Source organism: Dromiciops gliroides, chromosome 3 (genome assembly GCF_019393635.1).
Source record: "Dromiciops gliroides isolate mDroGli1 chromosome 3, mDroGli1.pri, whole genome shotgun sequence".
Classification (NCBI taxonomy): domain Eukaryota; kingdom Metazoa; phylum Chordata; class Mammalia; order Microbiotheria; family Microbiotheriidae; genus Dromiciops; species Dromiciops gliroides.
The window spans coordinates 608,926,946-608,942,548 of NC_057863.1; the positions used below are offsets into that span (position 1 = coordinate 608,926,946).

At 46.0% G+C, this 15,603-nt stretch overlaps 1 protein-coding gene across 1 annotated transcript in view; it reads right to left on the reverse strand.

The window, feature by feature from the left end:
- GRHL3 (grainyhead like transcription factor 3) overlaps nucleotides 1-15,393 on the reverse strand; it is a 33,387-nt gene extending 17,994 nt beyond the window's left edge. The window contains exons 1-9 of the mRNA XM_043996911.1: nucleotides 15,313-15,393; nucleotides 13,033-13,094; nucleotides 11,566-11,911; nucleotides 10,600-10,673; nucleotides 9,326-9,479; nucleotides 8,600-8,711; nucleotides 5,148-5,242; nucleotides 1,853-2,011; nucleotides 791-869 (exon numbers count right to left, since the gene is read on the reverse strand). Of these exons, the coding sequence (XP_043852846.1) occupies nucleotides 791-869; nucleotides 1,853-2,011; nucleotides 5,148-5,242; nucleotides 8,600-8,711; nucleotides 9,326-9,479; nucleotides 10,600-10,673; nucleotides 11,566-11,911; nucleotides 13,033-13,094; nucleotides 15,313-15,378 (1,147 nt within the window). The 5' untranslated portion in view covers nucleotides 15,379-15,393. The remainder of the gene's footprint in view (nucleotides 1-790; nucleotides 870-1,852; nucleotides 2,012-5,147; nucleotides 5,243-8,599; nucleotides 8,712-9,325; nucleotides 9,480-10,599; nucleotides 10,674-11,565; nucleotides 11,912-13,032; nucleotides 13,095-15,312) is intronic.
- Between the last annotated feature and the right edge of the window lie 210 nt (nucleotides 15,394-15,603).

The window sequence follows — 15,603 nt, forward strand, 5'->3', positions numbered from 1 at the left end:
CTTTTCAGCTCTAATATTCTATGTTCTAAAGCCCCTCCTAGTTCTAATATTGAACATGCTTGCATTTCATGTTCTAGAACCCTTCCAGCTCTGATATTCTATATGCTAACATTCTAGGTTCTAAGAACCCTTTGAACTCTAGCATTTTACATGCTAATATTCTGTTCTAAGACTCCTTCAAGTTCTAATATTTTTTCATTCTAAATTGTTGTGTTTTAAAGACCCTATCAGCTCCATCTAAAAGCCAACATTCTATGTTCTAAGGTTTTTTCCTCACTTTAATATTATTCATTGTTGTTGTTCAGTCATTTCTGACTCTTCATGACCCTATTTGGGGTTTTCTTGGGACAGATGCTGGGGTAGTTTGCCATTTCTTTCTCCAGCTCATTTGACAGATAAGGAAACTGAGACAAATAGGATTAAGTGACTTGCCCAGGATCACACAGCTAGTAAGTGTCTGAGGCCAGATTTGAACTCAGATCTTCCTGGGACTCTATCCACTGTGTCACCTAGCTGCCCAGTATTATTCATACTGACCTGCTAATCTGCTATGTTGTAAGGCCCCTTTCAGTTTTTAACATTATATGGCTCCATGATTCTACAATCTCTACCCTGGGAGACTCTCCCAGGACATGGAGGCTCTCACTCAGAGAAGCCAAGGAGCCACTGTTCCCATCCAGGCTCCCATCTCTGCTCCCTCCCCCTCCCTGTCTCCCCACAAAGGAACCCCTAGCGCTTATTGTATATGGGAGGAGGTACCAGCTGTTCTGCCCCCAGGCATCATACTGACCATTGTTGCTGGAGTCCGGGCACTTGGCTTTCCTCCTGAACTGTTTGCGTTCATCATCCCGCATTTTCCTCTCTGCGCCCTGTGTGGGGAAATCAGAGTCACCAAACCACCTGGGGCAAAGGGCTGTTTGCTTTCATAACTGCTGTTTTGCATCTTACAATATGTGCAAATCACCATGTCATGTTTTCTTTACAGAGCAAGACCAGGAAACGATGACAGCTCAGCCCAACCCAGCCCTTGCAATAGGTTCCTAGCCCTAGCCCCAGCTGTGACTTCCTCAGCCCAAATCCCCAGCTGCCCCACCTTCTGCGTCAACTTTTAGAGCAAAATGGCCAATGGGGGAAGACCCTGGCCCCTAAGACAAAAAGCTGGCAAGGACACTGAAAGGTGGGAGGGTGACAAAGCCCTGACTTCTCAAAAGATGACAGTAGGTCAACAAGTACTTGTGGAGAACCCGATGTGGGAGTGGACTACTAAAGGTTGTAGGAGAAACACGAGGCTGAGACCTGGCCAAGGAGGCTGAATTCTAAACGGTGAGGCAAGATACAGATGTACACACACCACAAACAACCTTATAGTGTAGCAGAAGGATCTCTAGATTGGAAGTTGGAAGACCTGGGTTCCAAGTGCTATCATGTATTAATAATTGGGTGACTGGACAAATCATTTCTCTCTGGACTTCAGTTTCCTCCTCCATAAAAAAAAGGGAGGGGGCTGGACTAGGTGGTCTCTAAGATCCTTTCTAGTTTTAACATTCAGTATTCTAAAGTTCCTCCCAGCTCTGACATTCCGCGTTCTAAGGGCCCTCTCAGCTCCTTCTGTGTTTTAAGGCCCCTCCCCTTCTGTTCTAAAGTCCTGCCCAGTTCCGATTTTCTGTGTTCTGAGGACTCTCAGATATTCTGTTTTAAGGTTAAGTTCTAATTTTCTATGTTGTAAAGATCTTTAGCCCTAAGCCAGCCCAAGTTATGCCCACTGGGGGAAGATAGAGTCTGGGGAGTGTGTATAAGGAGAATCACGAAAGGGGGAGGCGTCAGTCCCCTGGCAATTCTGAACCCCCATTACCTTATCACAGAATATCTTGATCTGGCAGACAGCTCGGTGCACCAGGCGGTCTGTCCCTGTACCGCAATCATAGGTGTCTATCTGGAGATTTAGTGGGACACCCTTTACCCCCTTCTGGGTGGAGAAGTCTGTGCTCAGGCAGTTGACTCCAATGAACACCTGCGGGGAGAGGGGAGAAGTGATGAGATGTGTGACTTCTCCAAGGTGGAGGCATTTTAAGCTTTGCGCATGATCTACAGGCCCAGGGATTCTCCAGTTTCTTTTTCTTTTCTTTTCTTTTCTTTTCTTTTCTTTTCTTTTTTTTGTGGGGCAATGGGGGTTAAGTGACTTGCCCAGGGTCACAAAGCTAGTAAGTGTCAAGTGTCTGAGGTTGGATTTGAACTCAGGTCCTCCTGAATCCAGGGCTGGTGCTTTATCCACTGAGCCACCTAGTCACCCCGGATTCTCCAGTTTCTAAAGGATCACCATTGAAAACAGCACAGAATTCTGGGGAAAGCCCTGAAACAGAAGTCAGGAGACCTGGGTCATAGTCCTGGTATCATCACTAATTCACTATGTGACCTTGGACAAGACTTTTTCCTCCTTCAGTCTCAATGTCCTCTTCAGCAAGATGACCTTTCAGGCCCCTTCTAGCTTCCCCAGAGAGGAGGAGAAGCAAAAACACCACCACCCATTTCTATAGCCTTCTATGGCTGACAAAGCACCTTGTTCCCACCAACCCTGGGAGATGGGTTGTGCAGGTATGGTTGGCCCAGTCATGTTGTTTTCTGAGTCTGAGTTTCCTGATATGTAAAAATAAAAGGATTGGGCACTGGATGGTCTTTGAAACAAGCCAGCTTTCTATCCAATCTGCCTTATTGCACATCCTATTATTATTGTTATTATTAAATAATAGTAACACAGCAGAGTGATGTGGTAGATGGGCAGCTAGTCTTAGACTCAGAAAGAACTGGGTTCATGTCCTTTCTCTGACATATGCTGGTTGCTTGGTCCTGGACAAGTCAATTAATCTCTCAAAAGCAGTTACCAGGCACTGTCTATGATTCTAAATAATAGATGACTTGCTGATTTGCAAAGGATTTTCCCATACCAATAAAACCACAAGTCCAGACAACCTCTCCTTAGAAAATAATTGTTGTGGGGCAGCTAGGTGGTGCAGTGGATAGAGCACCGGCCCTGGAGTCAAGAGTACCTGAGTTCAAATCCGGCCTCAGACACTTAACACTAGCTGTGTGACCCTGGGCAAGTCACTTAACCCCAATTGCCTCACTAAAAAAAAAAAAAAAGAAAAAGAAAATAATAGTTGTAATAACCAATGGCAGGTCCCTCAAACATAGAGGCTACTGTTCCTCCCCTCCCTTGCTTCCTAAGCAGCTCCTGGGGCCTATTCCAGGTTCCCTCCCTCCTGGTTGGTGCCTCCCCCACTCCACTCCCCAGGCCTGTTGTTTTCTCCCAGTCTCCTCCGTCTACCTCAGGCCACTCGGTGCCTCTTGTCTCCATAGCTATTCTCTTGATGGTGGCCTTGGGGGTCAACATGCCAAGCATACCTTCCCCTCAGACAGCTTGGGACTAAAAGATGTGTGTTAAAATCTCTGGCTTGTAAAAGGCCCAGATCCCCTCAGGGCCTTATGAGGTCTGTGAGAAAATCCCAACCGAAACCCACCTTCCTTTCAATCTCTTCCACCCCACTGGGATCCAAGAGACAAGACAGTGCTAGGCTGTTCTACATACATCTGGAAGGGAAGGGAAAGGCAGGGGGGAGCAGTGGAGGGCTTCCTGACACTCCCCACATGGCCATTTGTTTAAACAAGAGTCATCCCTCTCTTCTACAGAGAAGATTCCACATTCTCATTTGCCATCTCATTCAATAATTCCCACAGCATTTCAAAGCTATGTAGCAACTTCTCCACAACTCATTCCAGCAGGTGGAATGAGCTTGCGCATAGTCATTCAGCAAGCGACAGAGCTTTCTGTATTAGAACCTTAGAGACAACACGGGAGTGTAGAAAGAACGCAGGATTTGGGGATGGGGGTCTGGGTTCAAATTCTACCTTTGTCATTTACTACCCACGTGACTTAGGCAACTCAGCATCTCTGAACCTCACCTTCCTCATCTATAAGATGAGGGGCTTGTATTAGCTAACCCCTGAGGGTCCTGCTACTTCTAAATCTATGGCTAAGCAGCCAGGCATTGTGTTAGAATGGAAAGAACCCTGGATTTGGAGTTAGTGGTCTTGGGTTTGAATCTCTATTCTCCCTGTATGATTGTGGGCAAGCCAATGAAACTCTCTGGGTCTCTCAGGCTCCTCCCCCAGGGTTCAGTGACTTACCCATGGTCACACAGCTACTAACAATGATGAGAGCCAATATTAATGTAGAGTTCCAAGGTTTAAAAATGACTTTATGGCTGTTATCTCATCTGATCCTAAAACAACCTGGTGAAGTGAGTACTATTGTCATCCCCATTTTCAGATGAGGAAACTGAGCCTGGGAGAGAAGCTTTACCAGGGTTACAAAAGAAACATGAGCTGTGCAAATTTAGAGCCATCTGCACTCCAAATGTTCACATGGGCTATTTGTGTCTGACCCATGGTAGAGCCTTTGGAGCTCGAGTGGATCTGATCAGACCCACTGTCCCTTGACCCCAACATAGTGATGTCATTTTGGTCCCTATTGAACTTGAAGGACAACAACCAACCAGCTAACAAGTATCAAAGGGAGGATTTGAACTCAGGTCTTCTTGACTCCAAGACCAGTGCTCTAATTCCTAAGATAGAGACAGGTATTAGAACTCTAAGAGTCAGGGGGTATGGTGGGAAGAACACTGAATTTGGAATCCGAGCACTGGGGTTCAAATCCCTATTGTGATACTCCCCCTTTGACTATGGCTAAGAAATTTCTCTTCTCTGTGAGACAAGGGGGTCTCTCAGGACCCTTCCAACTCTCATTCCCATGATGCATTTGGTCTTCAAAGTTCTGTACTTTTTTCATTGTATCTCCCCCTGGTCTGGGATTGTTGTGTGGGGATTCTCATCCCTAAGATCCCTTCTAACATTCACATTCAATGTTCTAACAAACAACCCTTTTAGCTGGAACAATCTCTGGTTCCTTCTATCACTAACATTCTATGTCCTAAGGAGGTCCCTTCTAACTCTTGCAGTCTATATTCTAACATTCCACATTCTACAGTCTTTGTTCTACTCTGATCCACATAATGACTGACCATGACCTTTCAGCAATAACATTCTATGATTCTCTGCCCCCCCACTTTTCAATCCTATCTGTGAGTACTAACCTTGGCTTCTTCGTTCACATTCCACACAAAAGACAGGGCATTATAAGCCACTTCCTCAATATGCTGGACAGTATTGAAGTTTTCTTTGCAATCCGCTGAAATGAGACGAAGCCAGGTTAGGAGTGACTCATGGGGTGGAGTCTTCAGAAGAAAATGGGGCATGCCCATGGCCTCGGCCCCAGCCCCTCTTACCCAAGGATCACCTCTGGACTTAGGAGGCAATCTTGCTTACTAAGCACAATGGTAGAGATGGGTAAACTGAGGCCTAGCAAGAAGAACTGATTAACCCAATGCACCCCACTAGAACCTTGCTCCCCAATTGTTTTGTTTTTTAAAAGTATTTTATTATTTTCCAGTTACATGTAGAGATAGTTTACAACATTTGTTTTGTGTTTTTTTTTTGGGGGGGGGAGCAATAGGGGTTAAGTGACTTGCCCATGGTCACACAGCTAGTAAGAGTCAAGTGTCTGAGGCTGGATTTGAATTCAGGTCCTCCTGAATCCAGGGCCAGTGCTCTATCCACTGCACCACCTAGATGCCCCTCCCCAATTGTTTTTTTTTGTTTGTTTGTTTGTTTTTTGTTTTTTTTTTAGTGAGGCAATTGGGGTTAAGTGACTTGCCCAGGGTCACACAGCTAGTAAGTGTTAAGTGTCTGAGGCCGAATTTGAACTCAGGTACTCCTGACTCCAGGGCTGGTGCTCTATCCACTACCCCAATTGTTTTGTTTTGTTTTGTTTTGTTTTTTCTTTTTTTTTTTTTTGCGGGGCAATGGGGGTTAAGTGACTTGCCCAGGGTCACACAGCTAGTAAGTGTTAAGTGTCTGAGGCAGGATTTGAACTCAGGTACTCCTGACTCCAGGGCCGGTGCTTTAACCACTGTGCCATCTAGCTGCCCCCCCAATTGTTTTGTAAGGAGATATTATTTTCCATTTTTCCACTTTGGGGATTTTGTGTGTGTGTGTGTGTATACAATAGAGTAGGGAAGGAGACTGCACTGCTGATTATATCCTTCTTCCTTCTTGGAATCATAGCAGACTCTTGAGAAGGAGGAGGAGTGTCTGGCCTTAAGTGAGAATGTAACATTGTAGTGGGGAGAAAATTGGACAGAGTGTCCGGAGACATGGATTTCTGGTCTAGGAATGGCTGGTTCCTTCCTCTTTAAAATGAGCTTGACTGAACTGGAAGGAACCTTAGGGAATATCTAGTCCAAGCCCTTCATTTAGTAGGTAGGGAAACTGAGGCCCAAAGAGATGAAATGACTTGTTCTGGGTCTGCAAGTGGCAGACTTGAAACAAAGTCCCCCTGACCCCAAATCCAGTGTCCCTTTCACTGCCACCTCTAAAATGAGAGGCTGACATCCCCTGGAATTGGAGGTAAGAGAGGGTGGCTTTTCTTCTCATAGTGCCTAACAGTGCTGGGCACTTGGGGAAAGACTGCACCTGTAATAAAGACTCATGCCAAAATATTTAGCTCAGTCATCTAATTGGGCCCTTACTATAATCCTGCTTAATATACAGCACAAGCATTTTCTCGATTTTCTAGGTCTGGTAGAACCTGCTGGAGCTTAGAGTTGTTCTGGTCTAGCCTTGGCCCCAGTAACAGTTTATGTCCTGAGCACCAAGCCCAGCTCAACAGAGACAGGCACATGCCCAGGAGGCAAGGCACCTAGCAACGGTTTCTTTTGTCCTTGGCAACCCAGGAAACAAAGAAAAAGGGCAGAGCTGGGAGGGTCCTTGGAGGTCACCTCTTCTAACCTCTTCATTTAATTGAGGTCCAGGGAGGTTAAAGGAATAACACTTAAGGTACTAAAGAGAAGGTACAGAATGTGAAGGAAAATCTTCCTACTCTAAATCTCATGCTTTCCCCGATTCCGTCATCTGACATTCTTAATTCTAACGCTGTGTTCTAAGGGTCCTCTTAGCTCTGACTTTCTCTATTCTAAGGGTGCTCCCAGCTTTGACTTTGACTTTATCTGTTTTAAGGGCCCTCCTAGCTCTGACATCCTGTGTTCTAAGGGCCCTCCCATCTCTGTCATTCCATGTTCTGAGGGCCCTCCCAGCTCTGACATCCTGTGTTCTAAGGGTTCTCCCAGTTCTGATAGTTTATCCCCTAAGCTCTCTTCTACTTTTAGATCCTATGACCCTACATATCAATTTGTGCCCAAAGCAAAGTTGCCTCTGCTATTGATATCACTCCACTATGTCTCTCTTTGGTCACTGCTGCCTGCTTTCTGAAGTGACTTTCCCCTGAGCTTCCACCCTTCTTCTAACTCCAAAGCAGATCTAGTTGTGAGCCCCTCAGCCTGGCTCCCCTCCCCATGTCATGGTCTACCCCAGCAAGTTTTCCACTCTGTGTTTGTTGACTAGTAGCAGCTCCCCCGTTTTAGGTGATGTTTTGGGATAAACAGAGCCATGTGAGACCTAGCAGGGAGAGAAGCCCACTAGGAAACATTACCGCCCCCCACACCTTGGCAAAGTCTGAGCCTTCTCATCTGGCAAAATGGTGACCCAAACATAGAATGCCAGCTGGGAAAGGGTTTGTGAATCAAGGTCTGGGACTGAGACAGGGATAAGAGCCTTGCTCTGGAAGTGGGTTTCTTCCTCTCTGTACTCAAAACATATCATAGTCAAAAGAGTACAAGATTAGGAGATAAGGAATCTGGGTCAAAGTTTGACTGTCAGAGACAAGAAACTGGTTGTCAATATAGTCATCGTGTAATAGGATCAGAGAATTTAGAATTAGACGATATAAAATTAGGACATTGGATGTTAGCCTTGGGAGGGACCTTAGACCATAGAACGTCTGAGCTGGGAAGGGCTTTAAAAGAGGGAATGTCAGAGCTGGGAAGGACCTTAGAATACAAAATGTCTACCGGAAGGGACCTGAGAACATAAAGGGTCAGAACATCTCAGTTGCCGCTCACAATCACCCTCTCTAGTAACTGATGAAGAAGGCTGGCCTGGGAGACAGAGACCTTGAATTAGAAGGAGCCCTGAGTTCCTGCTTTGCCCCAAACTTGGAACATGTCTATTTCCATTGGTTCATGGCAGCCAAGAGTATTGGACCAGGTCTGGCTCCCATCCTAGTTATGTAACCTGGAACAAGTGTCTTCCCTTTTCTTTTTTTCCCCATTATCTGTAAAAAAAGGCAGACACAGCTACTGGCCCACAGCTGGTAAGTGGTTGTGTCTTGGAGCTGGTAAGTGGCAGAGCAGGGCCCAGACCTAGTGTCTCAGACTCTAAGGTCAGTGTCTTTTCCATTGGGCCATGTTGCCTCCAAGGGCTCTCGCCCTAAAAGAGGTACCTTGATTGGAAGCCTTTCACCCCATCTCCTGGGTCCTTCTCCCTCACCTTGCCTTCTACTCCTGCCTCTCTAGCAATGGGTCCATCCTGTGGATGGGCCAGGGTGTCCCTGCTGGGGCATGGGCATGCAGAGAAGGAGTTGGTTACTCACCCACATCAATGACCCGTTGCTTTGCTGTGGGCTGGCGGGAGTGCCAATGCTTCCAGAACCGCAGCTGTTCCACGGGGATCTTCTCATTGTCAAACACCACCATGATCATGCTCTGCAAAGCAGCCCTTGTCAGCGCTGAGGGGTCAGGCCTGAAGACCCTGCCCTAGCCCCGGTTTCCCTCACCAGCTATCAATTGGCGGGAGGCCAAAAGGTCAAGGTTATTGGAATTTAGTGGTTCATTCTAGGGCTCTTTGTTTAGACATGCCTAGGTCAGAAGACCCAAGACCATGACCTAAATCCAATGGCCCCACCCTTTTGTGCCTCAGTATGTGCCTCAATATGCATTTAGACAAGTTGTAGAATCATAGAAACTCTGAGTTGGAAAAGTCATCCAGTCCAATTTCTACTTCAACAGGAATCTCGTTTATATTCCTGATGAATGGTCATCTAACCTCCACTTAAAATACTTGCGGTAATGAGGAACTCACTACCTTAGAGGCAGCTCATTCTAATCTTGGACAGGCTAGTTGTTGGGACTTTTTTCTTTACATGCAGCCAAAATCTGATTCTCTGCGACTCGTTTCCATATTTTCTTTATGTTGGGAGGTTTCCTCAGATTCTTAAACCTTACCATAGTTGCCCTGGTTGGTCCCACCTTAACTAACCAGTCCTGTGCATGTGGCAATTATTTTCCATTCCCATGAAACCCCACGAGGGCCCACTAACCTTTACTTTGTTGGAAGACAAGTGCAGGCATCTGCCTCCTCCAGGAGTCCTCAGTGTAACCGGGTAGAACTGTCCCTTGTTGAGATAGGCCATGGGTGACTCCCCAGATTTGATGTGGATGGCTTTGGGGGAGCCCAGGGTATATTCAAAATCACTTTGGGAAGGATAAAGAAAGAATCATGAGGGGCAGCTAGGTGGCACAGTGGATAGAGCACTGGCGCTGGAGTCGGGAGTACCTGAGTTCACATCTGACCTCAGACACTTAACAATTACTAGCTGTATGACCCTGGGCAAGTCACTTAACCCCAATTGCCTCATCAAAAAAAGAAAGAAAGAAAGAAAGAAAGAAAGAAAGAAAGAAAGAAAGAAAGAAAGAAAGAAAGAAAGAAAGAAAGAGAGAAAGAAAATCGTGAGGACTCGGGCCAGAAGAATTTCAAGGTGCATCTGAAGGCTGGGGCAGGGTCAGTCTCTCCCACATTGTGATCTCACTCCCTTCTGTGTACTCTGGTAGGATGGGGTGCAGTGTGGAGAAGGCTGGGCATGAGCTAGGAGTCTCTGAGCAGAGGTCCTCCAACTGTAGAGTACACTGAACAGGCCCTTGTGGGCCCCAGAATGGTTCTGCTCAGGGCACAAATCGCCCAGTTTGATATAGAGTGGAATTCACAAAAGAATTTTGGGCTAGGAGGCAGAAGTTTGAGGTGCTCTTTTCAGCTCTGCTAGTTAATTACCATGTGACCTTGGAAGGTTACTCTGGCTTTCTGGACGTGGTTTGTTCATTTATAAAATAAGAAACATTTAGATGGCATATCAAAGGCCAGTCCCATCTAGCTTTGACATTCTAGCACTCTGTGTTCTAAGATCTTCAGTTCTGACATCCTGGGTTCTAAGGGTTCTCCCAGATCTGACATCTTGTGTTCTAAGGGCCCTCCCAGTTCTAACATCCTGGGTTCTAAGGGCCCTCCCAGATCTGACATCCTGGGTTCTAAGGGCCCTCCCAGCTCTGACATCCTGGGTTCTAAGGGCCCTCCCAGATCTGACATCCTGGGTTCTAAGGGCCTTCTTAAAGCTCTGACATCCTACATTCCAACATTTTCCTCCCACTTTTAACATTTTCTCTTTTCTGACACTTAGGAAAAGGCAGAAGAGGGAAAGGAGCGGACAGATCGGGCTAACAATAATGGTGGAATTTGGGGAGTGTTTTACTTATTCAGCCACCCCACCAGCCAAGGGCCCCATACCAAGCTAAGTCACAGGGCTAAGCTTGTTTCTCTTACCTCCTGGTGCTGGGGTAATCCTCTGGACATGGAGGCTCCGAAGGGCTTTTCAAGATATCAGGAAAGAGCAGTGACTGAAGGGAGATACAATCACAGGGGAAGGCCATGAGTGACTAGCTCTAATGCTATTTTTCTATGCATCCCAAAGCATCTTCTCCCTCCAACTTCACCTCTACCCAGTGATTTCCCTCACAGCATGGGTCCCCTAGGCCACATTGTCTGAGCCACTGGTGGTATAAAGAATGTCAAGTGACTGTCCCATTTGACAAATCAATACCTGAGGCAAAAGGGCCCCCAAGTCCATCTCTTATGCCAGGAGAGGTGGCAAGACCCCTAAAATCAGTTTAGACATTTGAGTTTGAGTCCAACTAACTCTCTCTATATAGCCTTAGGCAAGGAGAAGTATCATGTAATAAAAAACAAGCAAACAAAACAAACTATGGAATTTGGAGTCAGAGGACCTGGGTTCAAATCCTGACTTTGTAATTTACTACTTTTGTGACCTTGAACAAGGGGAAAAAAATATTTCTGAGCTTCAGTTTCCCTATCTGTAAAATGAAGGGATTGGATGAGGTGATCCCTCAGGTCCCTTTCTGCTCTAAATGCTTATATTTCTCTCCATCTCTGAACCCAAGGGTTCTCATCTTTGAAATGGGAATGAAAATTCTTATAGTCTCTACTTCCCAGAATTTCAAGGAAAGTGTATTTTAAAACTTACAGCTCTCTAGAAATGGGAGCTGTGATTATTTTTAATAATCATTTTGATGCTCTAACCACACCTTTCCTCTTCACTCCTGTCTAATTAAGTAGCCGCCATAGCCCTCCCCTTGGGGAGAGCATCGCATGAACCAGAATGCAACATCACAGGGACAGGGATGTTATCTCCAAGATTCCCCCTGCCCCGGCCCTAATGTTCTGGGCCTCCAGCTTTGTCTCCCCAACTTGGGTATGGGGCCCACAGCTCACCTCCTGCCCATCATCTTTGAAGGTGCTGTCGGGCTGCCAGCGCTGCTGGGGTGGGGGCCCATGGAGAGTCTCAAATAGGTTGCTGAGGTTGCTATCGTACATGTCACCAGTAGGAAGCAGGTAGCTTCCATCCGCTGAACTGTCCTCCAGCTTGCTGGGACCAGGAGGGAGGAGGGCTGGCTTGGTCGAGGCTGATCCTGTCCCCTCTAAGCTCATCAGATTGTTCTTCTTGGTTAGGTCTGGGTACTCCTGGGTCCCCGAGACGTTCTCAGTCAAGAACTTCATGAGATGGGTGGGGCTCTCCAGAGGGGGGAAGTCTACTTCATATTCCATCCCGTGGTGATACCTGGGGGAAGGACCTGGTTGCTGACTGGGGAGATGACTTCTTCTGGAAGTTCTCCCCTCTCTCATTCATTCATTCATTCACTCAATGAATATTTAAGTACCAACTATCAATCAATCAATGAGCAAACATTTATTAGACAACTGCTATGTGCCTGGCACTGTGCTAGGCATAATTGAGGACAGAAAGACAAAAAAGAAACAGGCTTTGGTATATAGGAAGGGTACCCTTATAGGGCCTGGCTGATGATGAATGGAATTCACCAGGGACATCCTTCAAGAAGCTAGAGGGATCACAGGTAAACTCATGCCCCAACTTGGCCATATCCCCTGTGCATCCCTGGCTTGGAACCGATGAGGCAGGTTTTGGTTCCAGACACCAGCACAGAAACTGAGAATTGTTTAGAGAGATGGAAGCCAAGAACCAGTGGCCCAGGAAGAGATGTGGTGACAAAAAGGTCATGGTACAGAGAGGCAATGGAAGGGAGAGTGAGGTCCTTTCCCCCCTGAGCCTGGAATATTGTCCCTATTTCCCTTTCAGAGGAATCCCTGCTTCCCTTCAAAGCTTGGCTTAGATGCCTACAAGAGGCTGTCTACTGGGAAGTGGCTGCTCCCCTTCTTGCCCCCATGACATTGCATTATATGTTACTTATCTGTGTTCGTAGAACCAATAAAAGTCCGGAAAGAGTTCCCTCCCCTCACAGGCTTTTACATTAAGGCCTAACAAACCAGTTAGGCCTCACTTCTTTATGGTGCCTCCAGGGACATCTTTCAAGAAGCCAGAGGGATCTCAGGTAAACTCATGCCCCAACTTGGCCATATCCCCTGTATCCTTATGGTACCTGCTTGGTGCTGGGAAGGAGGTGGAAAGAAGGGAAAGGGTGGGGAGGAAAAACCATAGGACTGGGGTTCAGGGGGAACCTAAGTGACCATCTAATCCAACCCCCTGATTTTACAGATGGGAAAACTGAGGCAAGAGGAGGGTAGTGATATGCCAAAGGCTACCAAGGTGATAAGGAAGAGAACTGGGATTTGAACTCAGGTTATCTGATTGCAAATTTTGTTACTATTCTGCAAGACAGAGGAATGGGAGAGGGGGCGGGTGGGGAGCTAGCATCTTCTTACCTCTTTCCTAGGTCATTTCGTGTCACTGTGCTTGAAGAAAGGATCCGTTTCTCCTTTGGGACCTGAAGAAGAAATCAGATATTAGTAAGCTTTGGAAACTTCCAGATTTGTGGGAAGGGGAATAGATAAAACTCACATCTCACCCTTTTGGGGGCTAAAGATAACATGAAAACCTTCTTCAGAATGAATACCCTGTTCTACCTCACATCACAGCCACTCACCCCAGGGAACACCAGCCATAATGCTCTCTTCAAACCATGATGTCCCTGACCAACTGGCAACCTTTCCCATTCTCCCCACCCTGCTTTCGTCTTTATTTGTTGTTTGTTTTTTGCCTTTTTTTTTTAAACAGTTGGCAGGGGCAGCTAGATGGCGTAGTGGATAGAGCACTGGCCCTGGATTCAGGAGTCCCTGAGTTCAAATCCTGCCTCAGACACTTAACACTTATTAGCTGTGTGACCCTGGGCAAGTCACTTAACCCCAATTGCCTCACCAAACAAACAAAAAAACCAGTTAGCTTCCCTCATTTGAATGTAAGCTTCTTGAGAGCAGGGACTTTTGTTTGTATTCCCAGTACTCCACACAGTGTCTGGTACACAGTAAGCACTTAATAAATGCTTTATCTATTTAACACATTTTAAAGTCAGTATCCAATACCCAGAGCTGCATTATCTGTATCTTTGGTCTTTCCATTTCTGATCAAATCAATTACCTAAGTTCTATATTAGCTATTATCACAATCAGTGACTGCCATTCATTCATCCAACTATCCATTTAGGCATTCATTTATTCATTCCCCTATCCCCCATTCCCTATTCATTTCCCCATCCCCTCCCTCTATTCATTTCCATCCATCCATTCATTCTTCATCCATCCCACTGTCTGTTTGTCTATCCATCAATCCATCCAGTCCATTGAGTATCTACTATGTAAACACTCCTTTGTAGTAGATACAGAAATGAATAAAACATAAATATCACCTTTAAGAAACTTCCATGTTTTTAGGGAGACAAGACTAAGGCACCTGACATAATTGAAGAACAATGCAAGATATTCTATAATTAAGTACCTCATCATCATCATGTAGCATTTATAAAATACTTTCAGGTTTGCAAAGTGCTTTATACTCTATCCATACAATGACCACAATGCCTGGCACCTAATAGGTGATTAATAAATGTTTATTGATTAACCAACAGCCCTGTGAGGTAGGGGCTATTGTGACCCCATTAAGAGATGAGGGCACTGAGGCTTAAATAAATTGGTTGGGGCTCACGCTTCTGGTAAGTGTCTAAGCCTGGATTCGAACTTGGGTCTTGCTGAGTTCAAGTCCAATACTCTACCACCTAGCTGCCTAATTAGATATAATCAAATGGTAAAATGAAAAGTATTCTGGGAGGTCAGGAATGGGGAAGATCCATGTAGGTTGGGATTACTACTAAAAAATTTAGGTGCTGGGGCTGGAGGAGAAAGGTACTTTTGACTCAGGTCCTGAAAGACATGGTGGACTTGGGCATAAAAGAACAGAGAAGGTCATTCCAGGTGGTGGGGGTTGGGGGTATATTATAGAGTGGGGGGAGGGGCAAAGAAGAGGACCATAGGACAAACTCTATGTGTGTGGGGACCTGGAGAAGAAGATGGATTAGTCACATGACTGGAACAAGGAATAAAACTGATGGACAGTTCGAGTATTCTATTGGTATTAGTGCACCATCCAGAGAACTAAGGGAAGGCCTCTAGGTACACTGAATGAGCCTTTTATGGATGATTTATGAGAAGATATGGCTAAGAGTCACACAGAATAAGAGGGCACAGGCAGATTGTCTTACACATCACTAGAGAGACAGAGGTCACATCTCTGCGCAGCATCAGTAAAACCACCCAGCCAGACTTGCTTGGGCTGCGGGTCTATGCTTTGGAATTGTGATAAATAAGTATGTACAATGGGTGGAGAGAGCTTGGGGGTCCTTGGGAACTGGTGGAAGGGGGAAGGAGTCATAGCTGGCAATGGTTTCAGGCCCTTCTCATGTTTTTTTTGTTTTTGTTTTTGTTTTTAGTGAGGCAACTGGGGTTAAGTGACTTGCCCAGGGTCACACAGCTAGTAAGTGTTAAGTGTCTGAGGCCGGATTTGAACTCAGGTACTCCTGACTCCAGGGCCGGTACTCTATCCACTGCGCCATCTAGCTTCCCCCTTCTCGGATATTTTAAAAAAATTTAATTTAATTTAATTATTTTTAGGTATTTTCCACAGTGGGCTCTCAACAAGCAACCCTGCCCTACCACGTAGTAGTCGTAGAGAAGGCTCAGGGCAGCTACGCTTTCTTCATCCCCATTAACTCTCATCATGGCCTTGGTGGCGGCAGTCAGAGGATTTTCCAGATAGGTCTTCCAGGCCTCATCCTCATTGGTATAGGAGAACTTCTGGAAGTTGACTGTGTCGTTCTTGAGTACCCGGACAGACCTGAAACTGGGAAGGAAACAAGAGGGTCACGCTTAGTCTACCTCTCGGGCCTGAGTGGTTGTAGGCAAGGGGTGCTGGAGCCAGCTCTGACTGGCCGGAGAGAGCTGATT